We start from the raw sequence: 18,182 nt of genomic DNA, 5'->3' as shown, positions 1-18,182 counted from the left end.
GCCTGTGTGCCTCGCGCGCGCCCCCTACCTGTTTACAAAACATACGTTTTAAAACATGCTTTTGCCCTGCCATGCTGCCCTGCCACCGTATTTCTACAGTGGCTGGGCGGCATGTGGTTAAGTTATTTGCATAATTTCCCCCTTTTTTCCTTCCTCCTTTGGATCATAATCCATAAACTCTTCCATCTAGTGCAAGGTGGACGCTGTGCCCCTCCATCCCTCCTTGTGTTGTGTGATGGAGGTGTTGGTTCCTGGGCTCTCCATCCCGCAAGTGACAACGCAGTGAGCAGTAGACTGTGGCTGTGTGCAGCCGCCCTCCGTCTGTTCGGATTTACATATGGGCGGTTTCAGCGGCTTCTCGGTTGCACCTCCTGTGATATGCCCTCCAGTGACAAGTAAAGATGGCGGCTGGAACGCATTGAGCAGGCACCCTCTAGTGGTTACATACCGGCGTGCATTCCACCGCCATCTGAGCAGCCTCTGCTGTTGATTGATTGTTTGACGTTCATCTCTCCACTGCCGTTGTTACAATTCTGACACATCGAACACAATACTTCCTCATAATATTCCTCTAAACCTGTCTGATCACTTGGAAAGAGTTCTAAAGAGTTGCTGAAGCATTTTAAGAGCTCTAATAACATGGATTTAATGCAAATCACTCAGCAAAAGATCGATATGCTCTAATCACAATGTACAGGTAAAGCTGAATCATGGATTTATTACTATTTGTATTCATACTTTTATTATTCATTTCAGTGATCAACATCATTATTTTATAGCAGTCATGTACTGGGCATTATATATTATATATACATGTTTTATATATATATATACACACAAACACACATATACAGTATACACAGTTGTGCTCAAAAGTTTACATACCCTGGCAGAAATCGTGACATTTTGGTATTGATGCAGAAAATATGACTGATTATGCCAAAAAACTGTCTTTTATTTAGGGAAGTGATCATATGAAGCCATTTAAAATCGCGTAGTTGTTTGGCTCCTTTTAAAAGCATAATGATAACAGAAATCCCCCAAATGGCCCGGATCAGAAGTCTCCGCCCCCGGATCAGAAGTTTCCCTCCCCTGGAATGTTTGGCCTTGGTACAGACACACAAGGTGACACACACGGGTTAAAATGGCAATTAGAGGCTAAAATCCACATCTGTGGCTTTTTAATTTGCAATTAGTGTCAGTGTATAAATAGTCAATGAGTTTATTAGCTCTCACGTGGAAGCACTGAGCAAGCTAGATACTGAGCCATGGGGAGCAGAAAAGAACTGTCACAAATCCTGCGTAACAAGGTAATGGATCTTTATAAAGATTGAAAAGGACATAAAAAGATATCCAAAGCCTTGAATAGGCCAATCAGTACTTTTAAGTCACCTATTTAGAAGTGGAAAGTTCTGGGATCTCTTGATACCAAGCCAAGGTCAGGTAGACCAAGGAAGATTGCAGCCACAACTGACAGAAGAATTGTCCGGGATACAAAGAAAAACCCCCAGGCAACCTCAAAAGAAATCCAGGCTGCTCTGGAAAAAGACAGTGTGGTTGTTTTTAAGGAATACAATATGGTGACACTTGAACAAAATTGAGCTGTTTGGTGGAGGTGCCAGGAAGAAGCTTTTACTGCACCAATGCCACAAAAAAGCCCGGTTATAATATGCCTGACAACACCTTGACATGCCTAACCGGGCCTTCTTGTGTCATTGATGCAGTAAAGGCTTCTTTCTGGCACCTCCACCATGCAGCTCATTTTTGTTCAAGTGTCATCATATTGCGCTCCTTCAAAACAACCGCACTGTCTTTTTCCAGAACAGCCTGGATTTTTCTTGTGGTTACCTACGGGTTTCCCTTTGTATCCCAAACAATTCTTCTGGCAGTTGTGGCTGCAATCTTTCTTGGTCTACCTGACCTTGGCTTGGTATCAAGAGGTCCCTGAATTTTCTACTTCTTAGTGGAAGTGATGATTGGCATTATCAAGGCTTTGGACATCTTTTTATATCCTTTTCCATCTTTATAAAGTTCCATTACCTTGTTACGCAGGACATTTAACAGTTCTTTTCTGATCCCCATGGCTCAGTATCTAGCCTAGTCAGTGCTTCCACGGAAGAGCTAATAAACTCATTGACTATTTATACACTGACACTAATTGCAATTTACAAAGCCACAGATGTGGGACATTAACCTCTAATTGGCATTGTAACCCGTGTGTGTCACCTCGTGTGTCTGTACCCAGGCCGAACATTCCAGGGGGCGGAGACTTCTGATCTGGGGGGCGGAGACATTTGATCTGGGCCATTTCTGTTGTCATTATGATTTCTAAAAGAGCCAAACAACTATTGGATAGTAAATGGCTTCATGTGATCATCATCCTTCAATAAAAGAGCAGATCAGTCGTATTTCAATATCAATGCCAAAATGTCACAATTTCTGCCAGGGGATGCAAACTTTTGAGCACAACTGTATGTGTATATATATATATTTAATGACATTTATTGCTTACTTATACGTACACAGCTGTATCTTTTTATCAAATTTTTTTATCTGCATTTGTGTTTTGACACGGTGGAGGACCCTGGGGAGGCTGCACTACCAATACCCCCCCAGGTGATCCAAGATATGGAGAGAATTGTCGTTGTTCACCTGGTGACGTCTGCTGGGGCTCATCCTGGGACTAAGGAAAATGGGTCTCCGAGTGTGTCCTCCTGAGAAGCTGTCTGTGGTGGAAGTGAGGGCTGCTGCAGTGGTGGAGGTGAGGGCTGCTGCAGTGGTGGAGGTGAGGGCTGCTGCAGTGGTGGAGGTGAGGGCTGCTGCAGTGGTGGGCTGCTGTGTGTTGTGGCCTTGTGCACCGGCACCATCTTGGCTGGAGGAGTTCACTGCAGAAGAGGGGCCTGGCGGTCTGACCGAGGCTGCTGTGTGGGCTTCTTTTTCACCATTAGCACCGACTGTACATCTTGTGTTCCCCCAGCTAGTGCTGCTGTTTCCAGGACCCCTCCTCTGCCCCACTTCCTTCATTTATCTCAGATGGTGGAGGACATGCAGAACGCGGTCAGCACATAACCTGTCCCGGCCCAGCGCATGCGCACTGCGGGTTCAAAGACAATTTCTAGCAAAAATACTGATTGTTACATGGAAACAAAAAGTGTCAGAAATGGCTTGGGGGGGTCAATGTCCTATTCCTGATCTGTGCCGGCTGTCCATGTCCTGGTATGAAGACATCTCCTCTTCTCTCTGTATTGCTTCCTTTGTATGAGATCCCCGGTGATCCTGCCAGTCCCTCTGCTTCCCTGTCACTTTCATGGTCAGTTCTCCATCCATGCTGAAAACAAAGCCTGCTCTCCTTCAATGATAAGACTTGTCCTGACACCCCCCCTGCTCAGCCATGCACTGGGAAGACCAGTAAACAGAAGTCAATTGTGCTGTTGTTTCTCCTTCCCATATACAGCTGAGATAAGAGGGAATGTGATCACTTATAAAAAGGGGAACAATGTATTTCTAATCTTTTTCTATCTATACACAAATGCTTTTCTTTCATTTTTATGTTTACCTGAACTGGTTGTATTACAAGGTGAAGGCTTACATACAGATCACCTTCTATCCTTCCATGTCTACTGTAGTCAGAAGTGTATTAGTATGAATCCATGCCTGAAGAAGGAGAGTAAGGGGTCTGCTGATAGAAATTAATTGGACGAATGTGACACAAATTCATGGAGTCCTTACAGATTCTGGCCATAATTTAACACATTGATTTCCTATGACCGTCAGCTCCATCTAGTGACCATACTGAGGTATTATTCATGAAATACCTCAATCAGTAAAAGTATCTCAATACTGCATTATGGCCACTAGATGGAGCCAAGAATATCAGAGTATGAAATAAAATACGGCCAATATTCATCCAAGCTGGGCGAACGCCGGTCACATTCGTTCAACTCATTCTTTTATTTTTAAATAGATCTCCAAGTGTTTGTGAAATCTCCCACCACAAAATTTTCTCAGCCAATGACAGGTCAGGACATTTTTATTCTCCTCATATGTATGGGCAACCCGGTCCCACACTTCATCCATGTCTTTGGGGACCTCTCATCTCCTTATGAACTGTTTCTTCCATGATGAAGATCAGCCATGGAGTATATCTGAGGTGTATATCAGGGTGTGCTTCTTCCCCACATGAGAGCTGGGATGTCCAGCAACATTCATCTAGAAGACATTTCCCACACTCAAGGCACTAATACACCTCCAGGGTTGTATGGGACCCGATGTACAGGAAGACAGGACTTCAGTGAGGAACATTTCCCTCACTCAGGACAGGAAAGTGGCTTCTCCCTGTGTGACATCTCTGATGGATAGAAAGATTGGACTTCTGTGAAAAATACTTCCCGCACTCAGGACAAGGATACGGCTTCTCCCCTGTGTGAGATCTCTGATGTATGTAAAGATTAGACATATGTGAAAAACATTTCCCGCACTCAAGACAGGAATACGGCTTCTCTCCCGTGTGAGATCTCTGATGTTTGTAAAGGTTGTACTTCACTGAAAAACATTTCCCACACTCAGGACAGCAATATGGCTTCTCACCCGTGTGAGATCTCTGATGTATGCAAAGACTGGACTTCCATGAAAAATGTTTCCCACACTCATGACAAGAATATGGCTTCTCCCCAGTGTGAGATCTCTGATGTGAAACAAGCTCTGATTTTTGAAAAAAACTTTTCCCACAATCAGAACAGGAAAATGGCTTCTCCCCTGTGTGCAGTCTTTGATGTGTGCTAAGGTGAACCTTCTGTGAAAATGTTTTCCCGCACTCAGGACAGGAATATGGTTTCTCAGCTGTGTGAAGCCTCTGATGTTTTTTAAGATTAGACTTTTTTGAAAAACATTTCCCGCACTCAGGACAGGAATATGGCTTCTCCCCCGTGTGAGATCTCTGATGTTCATCAAGATAGCATTTAAAAAGGAAACCCTTCCCGCACTCAGGACAGGAAAAGCTTTTCCCTGTTGGAAGGCCGGCCCGGTCCCGCACAGTCTGAGGTTCTTCAGGATACAAGGAATCTGATGGTCCATCTACACTGGGTGGTGCCGGATGGACATTGGAGGGAGCCGGGTTTTCTCCTGGACTATACTGTGTGATGTCCTCATCTTCTACTTTCCAGTCTGGAGACAAAGTGAGACAATCCTCGGAGGTTTTCCTCATCTCCCGGCCATGGACTAAAATACAAAGAGGATTACTAGACAGGAGCTGATTGGTTCCCCCAAACAGGACTCCGCCCACATCAGGCTAGATGGGGAACACAGCTCAGGAAAGTGACCAGGGGATTACAGGCTGATATCACCCAGTCCCCGCCCTACTCTGGACCAATCAGTGAGCAGTATGGGTGGAGGAATGGATTTAGTGTTCATGACCCACCTGTGCTGATCTCTGTAGGAGTGTCCTCCTCTATAAATGTCCCCGTTATTCCATCCTCCTCCATAGACTGCTGATCATCCCTCACATACGCCTCTTCTTCTTCTGCTTTCACCTCAAATTCTATATCGATTGGATCTCCACTCTAAATCAAGGAAATGAGAGAAAATATCATCTGTAAAATATAAGGTCACATAAAAACTCCACACATTGTCTCTACAAGTCCATGTTCTAGATGCTCCATCCCACCAACCTTGTAATAGTGAGGGATGGTGTGACCTTCCTGTGTGGAATCCCGGGAATACAGAGGATGGGGACATCTCTCTGGTGGGTTCCTGGTATTAGGTGGCTCCATCATCTCCTTGTGTCCTTCTGAAAACTCCTCCATCACTCCATACTCCTCATCCTCCTCTTTATACTCTTCTTTAACATCAATATTATCATCCCCGAGGATTCCATTCTGAAAGATATAATAAAACATTCATTGTAACAAACATGCTGTGTATAAATCACAACTACCAATAATTGTCATCATCTACCTGATGATGGTGAGGGATGGTGTGACCTTCCTGTGTGGAATCCCGGGAATACAGAGGGCGAGGACATCTCTCTGGTGGGTTCCTGTAGCTGGATGACTCCACCATGGTGTCCTGGTACAGATCTTTGTGCTCTCTTAGAAGCTCTGACTCCTCCATCCCCCCATCCTCATCCTCCTCCTTTTTTATCTCTTCTTTAACCTCAACTTTAGGATCTCTCAGGTTTCCACTCTGAATATATAATAAAAATGACATCAATGGTAACAATGCAGATAATGTACAGATCCTAATGATACTATCAGTGATTGTTCCTCATCTACCTGATGATGGTGAGGGATGGTGTGACCTTCCTGTGTGGAATCTCGGGAATACAGAGGACGGGGACATCTCTCTGGTGGGTTCCCATGACTGGATCCATCTGTAGGAAACACACACACTGACTGAATCCATTGTTTCTATGTGTTTATCAGATGATGGGGGATCTAGGTGGATCCTCCGTACTGCTCTCTCCTTTACAATAAAGTCTCCTCTTACCCGGTGATGTGAGGGGCGGCTGATTGTCCATCATGACGTCCTTGTAGAGATCCTTGTGTCCTTCTAAATACTCCCACTCCTCCATGGAGAAATAGACAGTGACACCCTGACACCTTATAGGAACCTGACACACACAATGATACAGTCACCATCCAGACACATCCCTTGTCTGTTACTGGAGAATGTCCCAGAATTCCCGGCACCGCTCACCTCTCCTGTCAGCAGCTCCATCATCTTCTTGGTGACTTCTAGAATCTTCTCCATGTTGTGTCTCTCAGGGTTTAGGGAGTCACATGGAGGCACTGTGATGGTCATATGATCACCTGACTTCAGAAGAGGAAATCTCTGCATTGAGGAACCAATAGGAATATCATGTTAGACTCCCAGAAGCCTCCTCACCTCTCCGGTCAGGTCTGTGTGATGTCATGTGACCTCCCAGAATCCTCCTCACCTCTCCGGTCAGGTCTGTGTGATGTCATGTGACCTCCCAGAATCCTCCTCACCTCTCCGGTCAGGTCTGTGTGATGTCATGTGACCTCCCAGAATCCTCCTCACCTCTCTGGTCAGGTCTGTGTGTTATTAATAGAGATAAGGGCAGCACAGTGGCTAAATGGTTAGCACTTCTACCTGGCAGTACTAAGGTCGCTGGTTCGAATCCCAGCCATGGCACCACCTACCTGGAGTTTGCATATTCTCCCTGTGCCTGCGTGGGTTTCCTCTCACACTCCAAAGACATGCTGGTAGGTGAATTGGCTCCTGTCTAAATTGTCCCTAGTATGTGTATGTATGAATGTGAGTTAGGGACCTTAGATTGTACACCCCTTGAGGGTTAGGGACTGATGTGAATGTACAATATATATGTAAAGCACTGTGCAAATTGACGGTGCTATATAAGTACCTGAAATAAATATATAATAAAGAGTGATGTCATGTGACCTCCCAGAATCCTCCTCACCTCTCCGGTCAGGTCTGTGTTTTATTAATAGAGATAAGAGTGATGTCATGTGACCTCCCAGAATCCTCCTCACCTCTCCGGTCAGCAGGTAGATGATCTCCAGGGTGAGGTTTAGTATCTTCTCAGTCATGTGACTCCGGTCCTCCTCCATCCTCATTGGTGCCATCATGTGATCTATACAGGTCTCCTTGTAGACGGATAACTTTGGGAAATGAAAGTAAGAATGATTTGGATGGTATTGGTCACACAATAATAGGATGTGGATGTGAGGGGGGAATAGGAGGGTTGATGGACATTGAAGAACTACTCCCCCCATGGGAAGACATTTAGTTTGGACTGTTTAGTGTTTGTTACATCTTGAAGGACCTGGAACCCTCTTGGTTCGTCGGATCAGAAATTCCCTTTTCTCTGTTGGGATTGTTTTGTTTCTGAACTGGTTTGCAGCTGAATCAGGACTCTTCTAAGAACAAGTGCTCACTGAGTGAAGGAATGTCCTTCTCTATGTTACTTGAAATTCCAGAACATGTCACATGACCAGTGAGACAATAAGATTACATTACATGGAGTTTATATAGCACCAAAGGGTTTGCTCAGCGCTGTACAATAGAGGGGGGGACAATACATGAAACAGTACAGCAACTACAAACAGCACACGAGGGGTTAGAGGGCCCTACTCTTTCGAGCTTACAATCTAGGAGGGAGGGGGTAGTGGTACAGGAGGAAGTGGCTGTGGGGGATGGAGTGGTAGGAGGAATGAAGGAGAGCAGCAGTTAGGTAAGGGTGGGGTAGGCTTCCCTGAAGAGGTGGGTTTTCAGGGAGCGCCTGAAGGTGAGGAGGGAAGGTGACAGTCTGATGGATTGGGGTAGTGAGTTCCAGAGGATGGGGGAGGACCTGGAGAAGTCCTGCAGTCGTGCATGGGAGGAGGAGACTAGGGAGCAAGATAGAAGGAGGTCCTGTGAGGAGTGAAGGGTATGGGTAGGGTGGTACTTGGGGATCAGGTTGGTGAGGTAGTCAGGGGCAGTGTTGTGAAGGGCTTTGTAGGTCAGAGTGAGTAGTTTGAATTTGATGCGTTGGGCGATAGGGAGCCAGTGGAGGGAGAGGCAGAGGGGGGTGGCAGAGGTGGAGCGGTTGGTGAGGTGGATGAGTCTGGCCGCTGAGTTCAGGATGGTCTGAAGCGGGGACAGCCTGCACTGGGGTAGGCCGGTGAGGAGGGAGTTGCAGTAGTCAAGGCGTGAGATAATCAGGGAGTGTACGAGTAGTTTAGTGGTGTCTGGGGTAAGGAAGGAGCGTATTTTGGCGATATTGCGGAGGTGGAGCCTGCATGTATTTGTAAGTGATTTGACATGCGGTTGGAAGGAGAGGTTAGAGTCTAGAATGACTCCAAGGACTTTGGCTTGGTTAAGATGGTTAAGATTGGCAGTTCTGTAAGGTCAGAAAAATAAGTACAGGTGGGGGGAGGGCCACCACAGACCCAGAGACCTCCCCTCCCTCTGAGTCCCCTGACACCTTCAGCCCCCTATTCCCCCAAAGCCCTGCAGCCTGAGTACCCCCTAAAAGGTCCCAGATTCCCCCTTCAGAGGCCCTAAAGTCTTTCAGCTTTACTAAACTCTCACAGCCCTTCAGCTCCTCTACTTCCCTCAGACCCCTCAGTATGTTCCTCCCTCTGACACCAATGATGGAACATATTCTTCATGGCCGGCTGGGGAATGTTTCCTTCCTCCTGAGCAGCAATGTAAGGGGCTCTATGCTCCATACTCCTGACCCCGGCACTCCATCATTGTGTTGGCTGCATAGTGTAATGATTGCCCATTGGCTGCCTGTGTAGTGTCATCATTGCCCTTTGTAGGCCATGTATGGTCAGGATGGTCCTTGTCTTGTCTATTTATTGTCAGTGCTGTTTGTTTAGAGGACCATATTACTAGAATTTATCTCCACAATGAGGAGAATGTTCCGGCCCCGGAAGTGGGGGAATGTTCTGCCCCTGAAGGGGTTCATCTGGGTTCCCACACTATATATGTGTGTATCATCATCTGCTGGAGATAAAAGACGTCACAGTGACCATGGAGGAAGAGGACAGACGTGACTATGGAGGAAGAGGACGGAAGTGACTATGGAGGAAGAGGACGGACGTGACTATGGAGGAAGAGGACGGACGTGACTATGGAGGAAGAGGACGGATGTGACTATGGAGGAAGAGGACGGACGTGACTATGGAGGGAGAGGGCGGACGTGACTATGGAGGAAGAGGAGGGACGTGACTATGGAGGAAGAGGGCGGACGTGACTATGGAGGAAGAGGACGGACGTGACTATGGAGGAAGAGGGCGGACGTGACTATGGAGGAAGAGGACGGACGTGACTATGGAGGAAGAGGGCGGACGTGACTATGGAGGAAGAGGGCGGACGTGACTATGGAGGAAGAGGGCGGACGTGACTATGGAGGAAGAGGGCGGACGTGACTATGGAGGAAGAGGACGGACGTGACTATGGAGGAAGAGGACGGACGTGACTATGGAGGAAGAGGGCGGACGTGACTATGGAGGAAGAGGGCGGACGTGACTATGGAGGAAGAGCACGGACGTGACTATGGAGGAAGAGGAAGGACGTGACTATGGAGGAAGAGGAAGGACGTGACTATGGAGGAAGAGGAAGGACGTGACTATGGAGGAAGAGGACGGACATGACGGGGGGGTTACTGGGTGTAAATAGGAAATAACACCTTATTACCTCCTCTGCTGCCAGTACCACCAATGTCTCCTCTTCTTTGTTCCACATGGAACTTTCTGTCTGTACCTGACATCACTTCCTGTCTGTACCTGACATCACTTCCCTTCTGTATTCCATAGAGACTTCCTGTTTGGGTATAAGCGAGATCACCACCTTGTGGAGCTCAGAGGAACTGCAGCCCTGAGAAGAGAAATGTCTCATGGTGTGATCCCTTGTGCTGTGTTCAGCATTTTGAATGTTTTCTTGTCATATTTGCCCTTTAACCCCTTCCATATCGGGTACTTTTCCCCCCTTCCTGCCCAGGACAATCTTCAGGTTTCCCTATCCTTCCTTCAGGAGGTCCAGTCCCCACCATCTGGGGATACAGTATGTATGGTAGGTATATGTGAGCGCACAAAAATGGATATCAGCCGCTATGCACAAGGTAACCAAGTAACACCTTACAATCAGCAATGTAAATAATAGTGTGCAGCATGAAAATTATTGTAAAAGGTCAAAAAGGTACATAAAAGTGACATAAATATTCACAAATTGATTCTGAAAAATAAACTCATGTGATATAAATAACACCAGACATATAAAAGTTCATAAAGTGACTAAGTGCTCATATATCCTGTACAATCCTGGAAATGGTGCTGTGCAATCAGTATGGAAGAAATGCGCACTCACCGGAACGCGTAAAATAATGTGCGTTTTGTAATAAATCCTGCTGTCATCTAATGGTCATCTCAGGGCAGGAATAGAGTAAACTCCCTCTTATGGGGGATGGGTCCTGGGACTTTAAGATGATGAATCCGGGTTTTCCAGAGTTCCCCTTAAGGGATGGATGGGTGCAGCTCACTGGGTGTAATAGAGGCTCCCTCTCTGGATGTCTGTAAATCAATACTCCCCGGGGGAGTCAAGGCAAACACATCCCATAGTGTAGTAGTATGAATATTTATTGAGATAATAATAGGTATCCAGATAAAAACACATAGTGTGAGTAAGCAAAACCGCATGGACTAACCGGCCAGAGTTAAAGATGGCCGCCGGAGCTCCACGTTGCTCCGGCTGCGTGACGTCACAGTATTATTTTCTCCCCTTACGCGTTTTGTGCACCCGCAGGTCATCTGAGGGGAACACCAATAATGCCAAGCCGCGCGCCGTCAGTTTATATTGATGACAGCGCATGCGCATTATACATGCGCCATCTTTGAGAAGACGTAACTTAGTGCGCACGCACGGCTAAGCAGGCGCCATTTTTCCTTAGGTATATTGAAGGATACAAGCTGGAGTGACATATACAAGTGTCAGCAAATACACAGTAAATATTAGATAGTAGTGGGGTCCGGATAGGTCAGTAAGTAGTGATCAGTTGTTGGATCAAAACAAGGCGATATAAGAAAAGGGACAACAATTGAGTGTCCTAAATCCAGGCATATACCAAGGGAAGAATGGAAGCTGAGGTGTCATATATGTCAGGGAAACATACCATATAAATCATTATAATTCCCAACAATATACTATATAGTCATCAACAATGATATACCACCAGATATAAATATATATATATACCAAGGAAGAATGGAAGCTGAGGTGTCATATATGTCAGGGAAACATACCATATAAATCATTATAATTCCCAACAATATACTATATAGTCATCAACAATGATATACCACCAGATATAAATATATATATATACCAAGGGAAGAATGGAAGCTGAGGTGTCATATATGTCAGGGAAACATACCATAGAAATCATTATAATTCCCAACAATATACTATATAGTCATCAACAATGATATACCACCAGATATAAATATATATATATATAGTGTGTAAACGTGGGATTATATTATATATTATTATCTGGGAATACAAGTCATTCACACTCTACTGGTAGACAACAAGGTCCCCCAATCAGTCCGTCACCTTCCAGTCTCTGCAGCAGAATACCAGGATGGAGTCTAGCTGCTTACCCTCCTGAGGATTTACCCCCCTTAATGACCACGCCTCTTTTTAATACTCAGCACTGCACTAATTCAACTGATAATTGTGCGGTCATGCAATGCTGCACCCAAACGAAATTTACGTCCTTTTTTTCACACAAATAGAGCTTTCTTTCGGTGGTGTTTGATCACCTGTGCGCTTTTTAGTTTTCTCGCTATAAACATATAAAGACCAAAAATTTTGAAGAAAAACAATATTTTTTACTTTTGGCTATAAAACATATATAGTAAACTCAAAGTTAGTTATAAATTTAGGCCAAAATGTATTCTGCTCCATGTTTTTGGTAAAAAAAATCCCAATAAGTGTATATTGATTGCTTTGTGTGATAGTTATAGCGTCTACAAACTATGGGATAGATAATGGAATTTACACCATTTTTTGCTTTACATCACTGCGCTAGTTTAACAGACAATTGCGCGGTCATGCAATATGGTACATAAATTAAATTTATATCCTTTTTTTCACACAAATAGAGCTTTCTTTTGGTGGTATTTGATCACTTGTGCAGTTTTTATTTTTGGCGCTATAACCAGAAAATTTTGAAGAAAAATTAAAAAAAAAAAATATTTTCTCATTTCGGTCATAAAAAATATCCAAAAAAACTAAAATTTTGTCATAAATTTAGGCCAAAATGTATTCTGCTACATGTTTTTGGTTAAAAAAATCCCAATAAGTGTATATTGATTGCTTTGTGTGAAAGTTATAGCGTCTACAAACTATGGTATAGATCAGCGGTTCTCAACCTGGGGGTCGCGACCCCTTTGGGGGTCGAACGACACTTTCCCAGGGGTCGCCTAAGACCATCGGAAAACACATATTTCCGATGGCCTTAGGAACCGAGACACCGCTCCTTGATCCGTCTGCAGGTGTGGGCGGGATGACATGCCGTCCCTGTCATCTGGACACACCCCCGGGATCAATCCTTCCTCGTCGGTGATTGGCCGCCGGAACTGTAGCTCAAGAGAGGCACACAGGCGGCCAATCACCAGCGAGGAGGTGGAGCTTGGAAAGGAGGAGCCGAGCGGCACCGCGAAGCACGAGCGAGTGAAGAGGAGGAAAGGAAGCCGGAGAAGGAAGCCATCTGACCGGTAAGTGTTTGTACCATGGGAGAGGGAGGGAGCGAGCGAGCCCAGGCTGGAGCAGGGGTCAGCAAGGTAAGTATCATTGGTGTCAGTGGGAGGAATAGTGCCCAATCATTGGTGTCACTATTACCAATGATGGGGCACTATTCCTCCCCCCACTGACACCAACGATGGGGCACTATTCCTCCCACTGACACCAACGATGGGGCACTATTCCTCCCACTGACACCAATGATGGGGCACTATTCCTCCCACTGACACCAACGATGGGGCACTATTCCTCCCACTGACACCAACGATGGGGCACTATTCCTCCCACTGACACCAACGATGGGGCACTATACTTCCCTCTGATACCAACGATGGGGCACTATTCCTCCCACTGACACCAATGTTGGGGCACTATTGCTCCCCCTGATGCCAACGATAGGGCACTATTCCTCCCACTGACACCAATGATGGGGGCACTATTCCTCCCACTGATACCAATGATGGGGCACTATTCCTCCCACTGACACCAATGATGGGGCACTATTCCTCCCACTGACACCAATAATGGGGCACTATTCCTCCCACTGACACCAGTGATGGGGCACTATTCCTCCCACTGACACCAATGATGGGGCACTTTTCCTCCCACTGACACCAGTGATGGGACACTATTCCTCCCACTGACACCAGTGATGGGGCACTATTCCTCCCACTGACACCAATGATGGGGCACTATTCCCCCCACTGACACCAATGATGGGGCACTATTCCCCCCACTGACACCAATGATGGGGCACTATTCCCCCCACTGACACCTATGATGGGGCACTATTCCTCCCATTGACACCAACGATGGGGCACTATTCCTCCCCCCACTGACACCAACGATGGGGCACTATTCCTCCCCCCACTGACACCAACGATGGGGCACTAGTCCTCCCACTGACACCAACGATGGGGCACTAGTCCTCCCACTGACACCAACGATGGGGCACTATTCCTCCCACTGACACCAACGATGGGGCACTATTCCTCCCACTGACACCAATGTTGGGGCACTATTGCTCCCCCTGATGCCAACAATGGGGCACTATTCCTCCCACTGACACCAATGATGGGGGCACTATTCCTCCCACTGATACCAATGATGGGGCACTATTCCTCCCACTGACACCAATGATGGGGCACTATTCCTCCCACTGACACCAATAATGGGGCCGTATTCCCCCCACTGACACCAATGATGGGGCACTATTCCTCCCACTGACACCAGTGATGGGGCACTATTCCTCCCACTGACACCAATGATGGGGCACTATTCCTCCCACTGACACCAGTGATGGGGCACTATTCCTCCCACTGACACCAATGATGGGGCACTATTCCTCCCACTGACACCAATGATGGGGCACTATTCCCCCCACTGACACCAATGATGGGGCACTATTCCCCCCACTGACACCAATGATGGGGCACTATTCCCCCCACTGACACCAATGATGGGGCACTATTCCCCCCACTGACACCAATGATGGGGCACTATTCCCCCCACTGACACCTGTGATGGGGCACTATTCCTCCCATTGACACCAACGATGGGGCACTATTCCTCCCCCCCACTGACACCAACGATGGGGCACTATTCCTCCCACTGACACCAACGATGGGGCACTATTCCTCCCACTGACACCAATGATGGGGCACTATTCCTCCCACTGACACCAATGATGGGGCACTATTCCTCCCACTGACACCAATGATGGGGCACTATTCCCCCCACTGACACCTATGATGGGGCACTATTCCTACCACTGGCACCAATGATGGGGCACTATTCCTACCACTGACACCAATGATGGGGGCACTATTCCTACCACTGATACCAATGATGGGGCACTATTCCTCCCATTGACACCAATGACGTGGCACTATTCCTCCCACTGACACCAATGACGTGGCACTATTCCTCCCACTGATACCAATGATGGGGCACTATTCCTCCCACTGACACCAATGATGGGGCACTATTCCCCCCACTGACACCTATGATGGGGCACTATTTCTACCATTGACACCAATGATGGGGCACTATTCCTCCCACTGACACCAATGATGGGGCACTATTCCTACCACTGACACCAGTGATGGGACACTATTCCTACCACTGACACCAATGATGGGGCACTATTCCTCCCACTGACACCAATGATGGGGCACTATTCCTCCCACTGACACCAATGATGGGGCACTATTCCCCCCACTGACACCAATGATGGGGCACTATTCCCCCCACTGACACCAATGATGGGGCACTATTCCCCCCACTGACACCAATGATGGGGCACTATTCCCCCCACTGACACCTATGATGGGGCACTATTCCTCCCATTGACACCAACGATGGGGCACTATTCCTCCCCCCACTGACACCAACGATGGGGCACTATTCCTCCCCCCACTGACACCAACGATGGGGCACTATTCCTCCCCCCACTGACACCAACGATGGGGCACTATTCCTCCCCCCACTGACACCAACGATGGGGCACTAGTCCTCCCACTGACACCAACGATGGGGCACTATTCCTCCTACTGACCCCAACGATGGGGCACTATTCCTCCCACTGACACCAATGTTGGGGCACTATTGCTCCCCCTGATGCCAACGATGGGGCACTATTCCTCCCACTGACACCAATGATGGGGCACTATTCCTCCCACTGACACCAATGATGGGGCACTATTCCTCCCACTGACACCAATAATGGGGCCGTATTCCCCCCACTGACACCAATGATGGGGCACTATTCCTCCCACTGACACCAGTGATGGGGCACTATTCCTCCCACTGACACCAATGATGGGGCACTATTCCTCCCACTGACACCAGTGATGGGGCACTATTCCTCCCACTGACACCAATGATGGGGCACTATTCCTCCCACTGACACCAATGATGGGGCACTATTCCCCCCACTGACACCAATGATGGGGCACTATTCCCCCCACTGACACCAATGATGGGGCACTATTCCCCCACTGACACCAATGATGGGGCACTATTCCCCCCACTGACACCAATGATGGGGCACTATTCCCCCCACTGACACCTGTGATGGGGCACTATTCCACCCATTGACACCAACGATGGGGCACTATTCCTCCCCCCACTGACACCAACGATGGGCCACTATTCCTCCCACTGACACCAATGATGGGGCACTATTCCTCCCACTGACACCAATGATGGGGCACTATTCCTCCCACTGACACCAATGATGGGGCACTATTCCTCCCACTGACACCAATGATGGGGCACTATTCCCCCCACTGACACCTATGATGGGGCACTATTCCTACCACTGGCACCAATGATGGGGCACTATTCCTACCACTGACACCAATGATTGGGGCACTATTCCTACCACTGACACCTATGATGGGGCACTATTCCTACCACTGGCACCAATGATGGGGCACTATTCCTACCACTGACACCAATGATGGGGCACTATTCCTCCCATTGACATCAGTGATGGGACACTATTCCTCCCACTGACACCAATGACGTGGCACTATTCCTCCCACTGATACCAATGACGGGGCACTATTCCTCCCACTGACACCTATGATGGGGCACTATTCCCCCCACTGACACCTATGATGGGGCACTATTCCTACCACTGACACCAATGATGGGGCACTATTCTTCCCACTGACACCAATGATGGGGCACTATTCCTACCACTGATACCAATGATGGGGCAATATTCCCCCCACTGATACCAATGATGGGGCACTATTCCTACCACTGACACCAATGATGGGGCACTATTCCTCCCACTGATACCAATGATGGGGCACTATTCCTCCCACTGACACCAATGATGAGGCACTATTCCTCCCACTGCAAAATTACAGTTATGAAGTAGCAACGAAAATAATTTTATGGTTGGGGGTCACCACAACATGAGGAACTGTATTAAGGGGTCGCGGCATTAGAAAGGTTGAGAACCACTGGTATAGATAATGGAATTTACACAGCTTTTCCTTTCTGACTGCCCATCACATTTCTTGAGGTGCTAAAATACCAGGATAGTACAAACACCCCCAAATGACCCCTTTTTGGAAAGTAGACACCCTAAGCTATCTGCTGAGAGGCATATTGAGTCCATGGAAGATTTTTGTTTCCACAAGTTTCTGGAAAATGACAAAACCTTTTTTTAGTTGTAATTTAAATGATATATTTCTCGCACAAGCCATGGGTATATGTGGAATTACACCCCAAAATACATTCTTCTGCTTCTACCGAGTATGGGGGTACCACATGTGTGAGACTTTTTGGGAGCCTAGCCACAAACAGGAGCCTGAAATCCAATGACCACTGTGAAAGCCTGAAGGTGCGTAACTTCCTCATTTCACTTCCTCACTACCTATCACAGTTTTGAAGGCCCTGACATGCCAGGATAGCACCAACCCCCCCAAATGACCCCTTTCTGGAAAGTAGACACCCCAAGGAAATTAAAAAGAGGCATGGTGAGTATTTTACAGATCTAATTTTTTCTCACAAGGTTTTCAAATATAAAAAAAGAATAGAAAAAATATGTTTTTGTTTTTTTTCTTCATATTCCAAAAACTTGTGGCAACAAATGAGATCTGCAAAATACTCACCATGCTTCCTATCAAATTCCTTGGGGTGTCTACTTTCCAAAAAGGGGTCATTTGGGGGGTTAGGTGCTATCCTGGCATCTCAGGGCCTCCAAAACTGTGATAGGTAGTCTGGAAGTGTAATGAGGAAATAAAGCCCTTTAAAAGCCTGAAGGTGCTTATTGGATTTTGGGGTCCTGTACTTGGCTAGACTGCCAAAACGTCTCTCACATGTGGTACCCCCATACTCGGGAGAAGTAGTAGAATGTATGTTGGGGTGTAATTCCACATATAACCATGGCATGT

At 47.0% G+C, this 18,182-nt stretch overlaps 1 protein-coding gene across 1 annotated transcript in view; it reads right to left on the bottom strand.

The window, feature by feature from the left end:
• Positions 1 to 18,182, bottom strand: part of LOC149441872 (uncharacterized) — an 89,243-nt gene that overhangs the window by 28,012 nt on the left and 43,049 nt on the right. Inside the window, exon 2 of the mRNA XM_089656837.1 lies at positions 4,313 to 5,254. Within this exon, the coding sequence (XP_089512963.1) occupies positions 4,313 to 5,254 (942 nt within the window). The remainder of the gene's footprint in view (positions 1 to 4,312; positions 5,255 to 18,182) is intronic.

Source organism: Staurois parvus, unplaced genomic scaffold (assembly GCF_062004578.1).
Source record: "Staurois parvus isolate SC_StPar_1 unplaced genomic scaffold, SC_StPar_1.0 ptg000941l, whole genome shotgun sequence".
In the NCBI taxonomy this organism is placed as follows: domain Eukaryota; kingdom Metazoa; phylum Chordata; class Amphibia; order Anura; family Ranidae; genus Staurois; species Staurois parvus.
The sequence above is the reverse complement of the archived record's forward strand: the minus strand, read 5'-3'. Positions and strand labels throughout refer to the sequence as shown.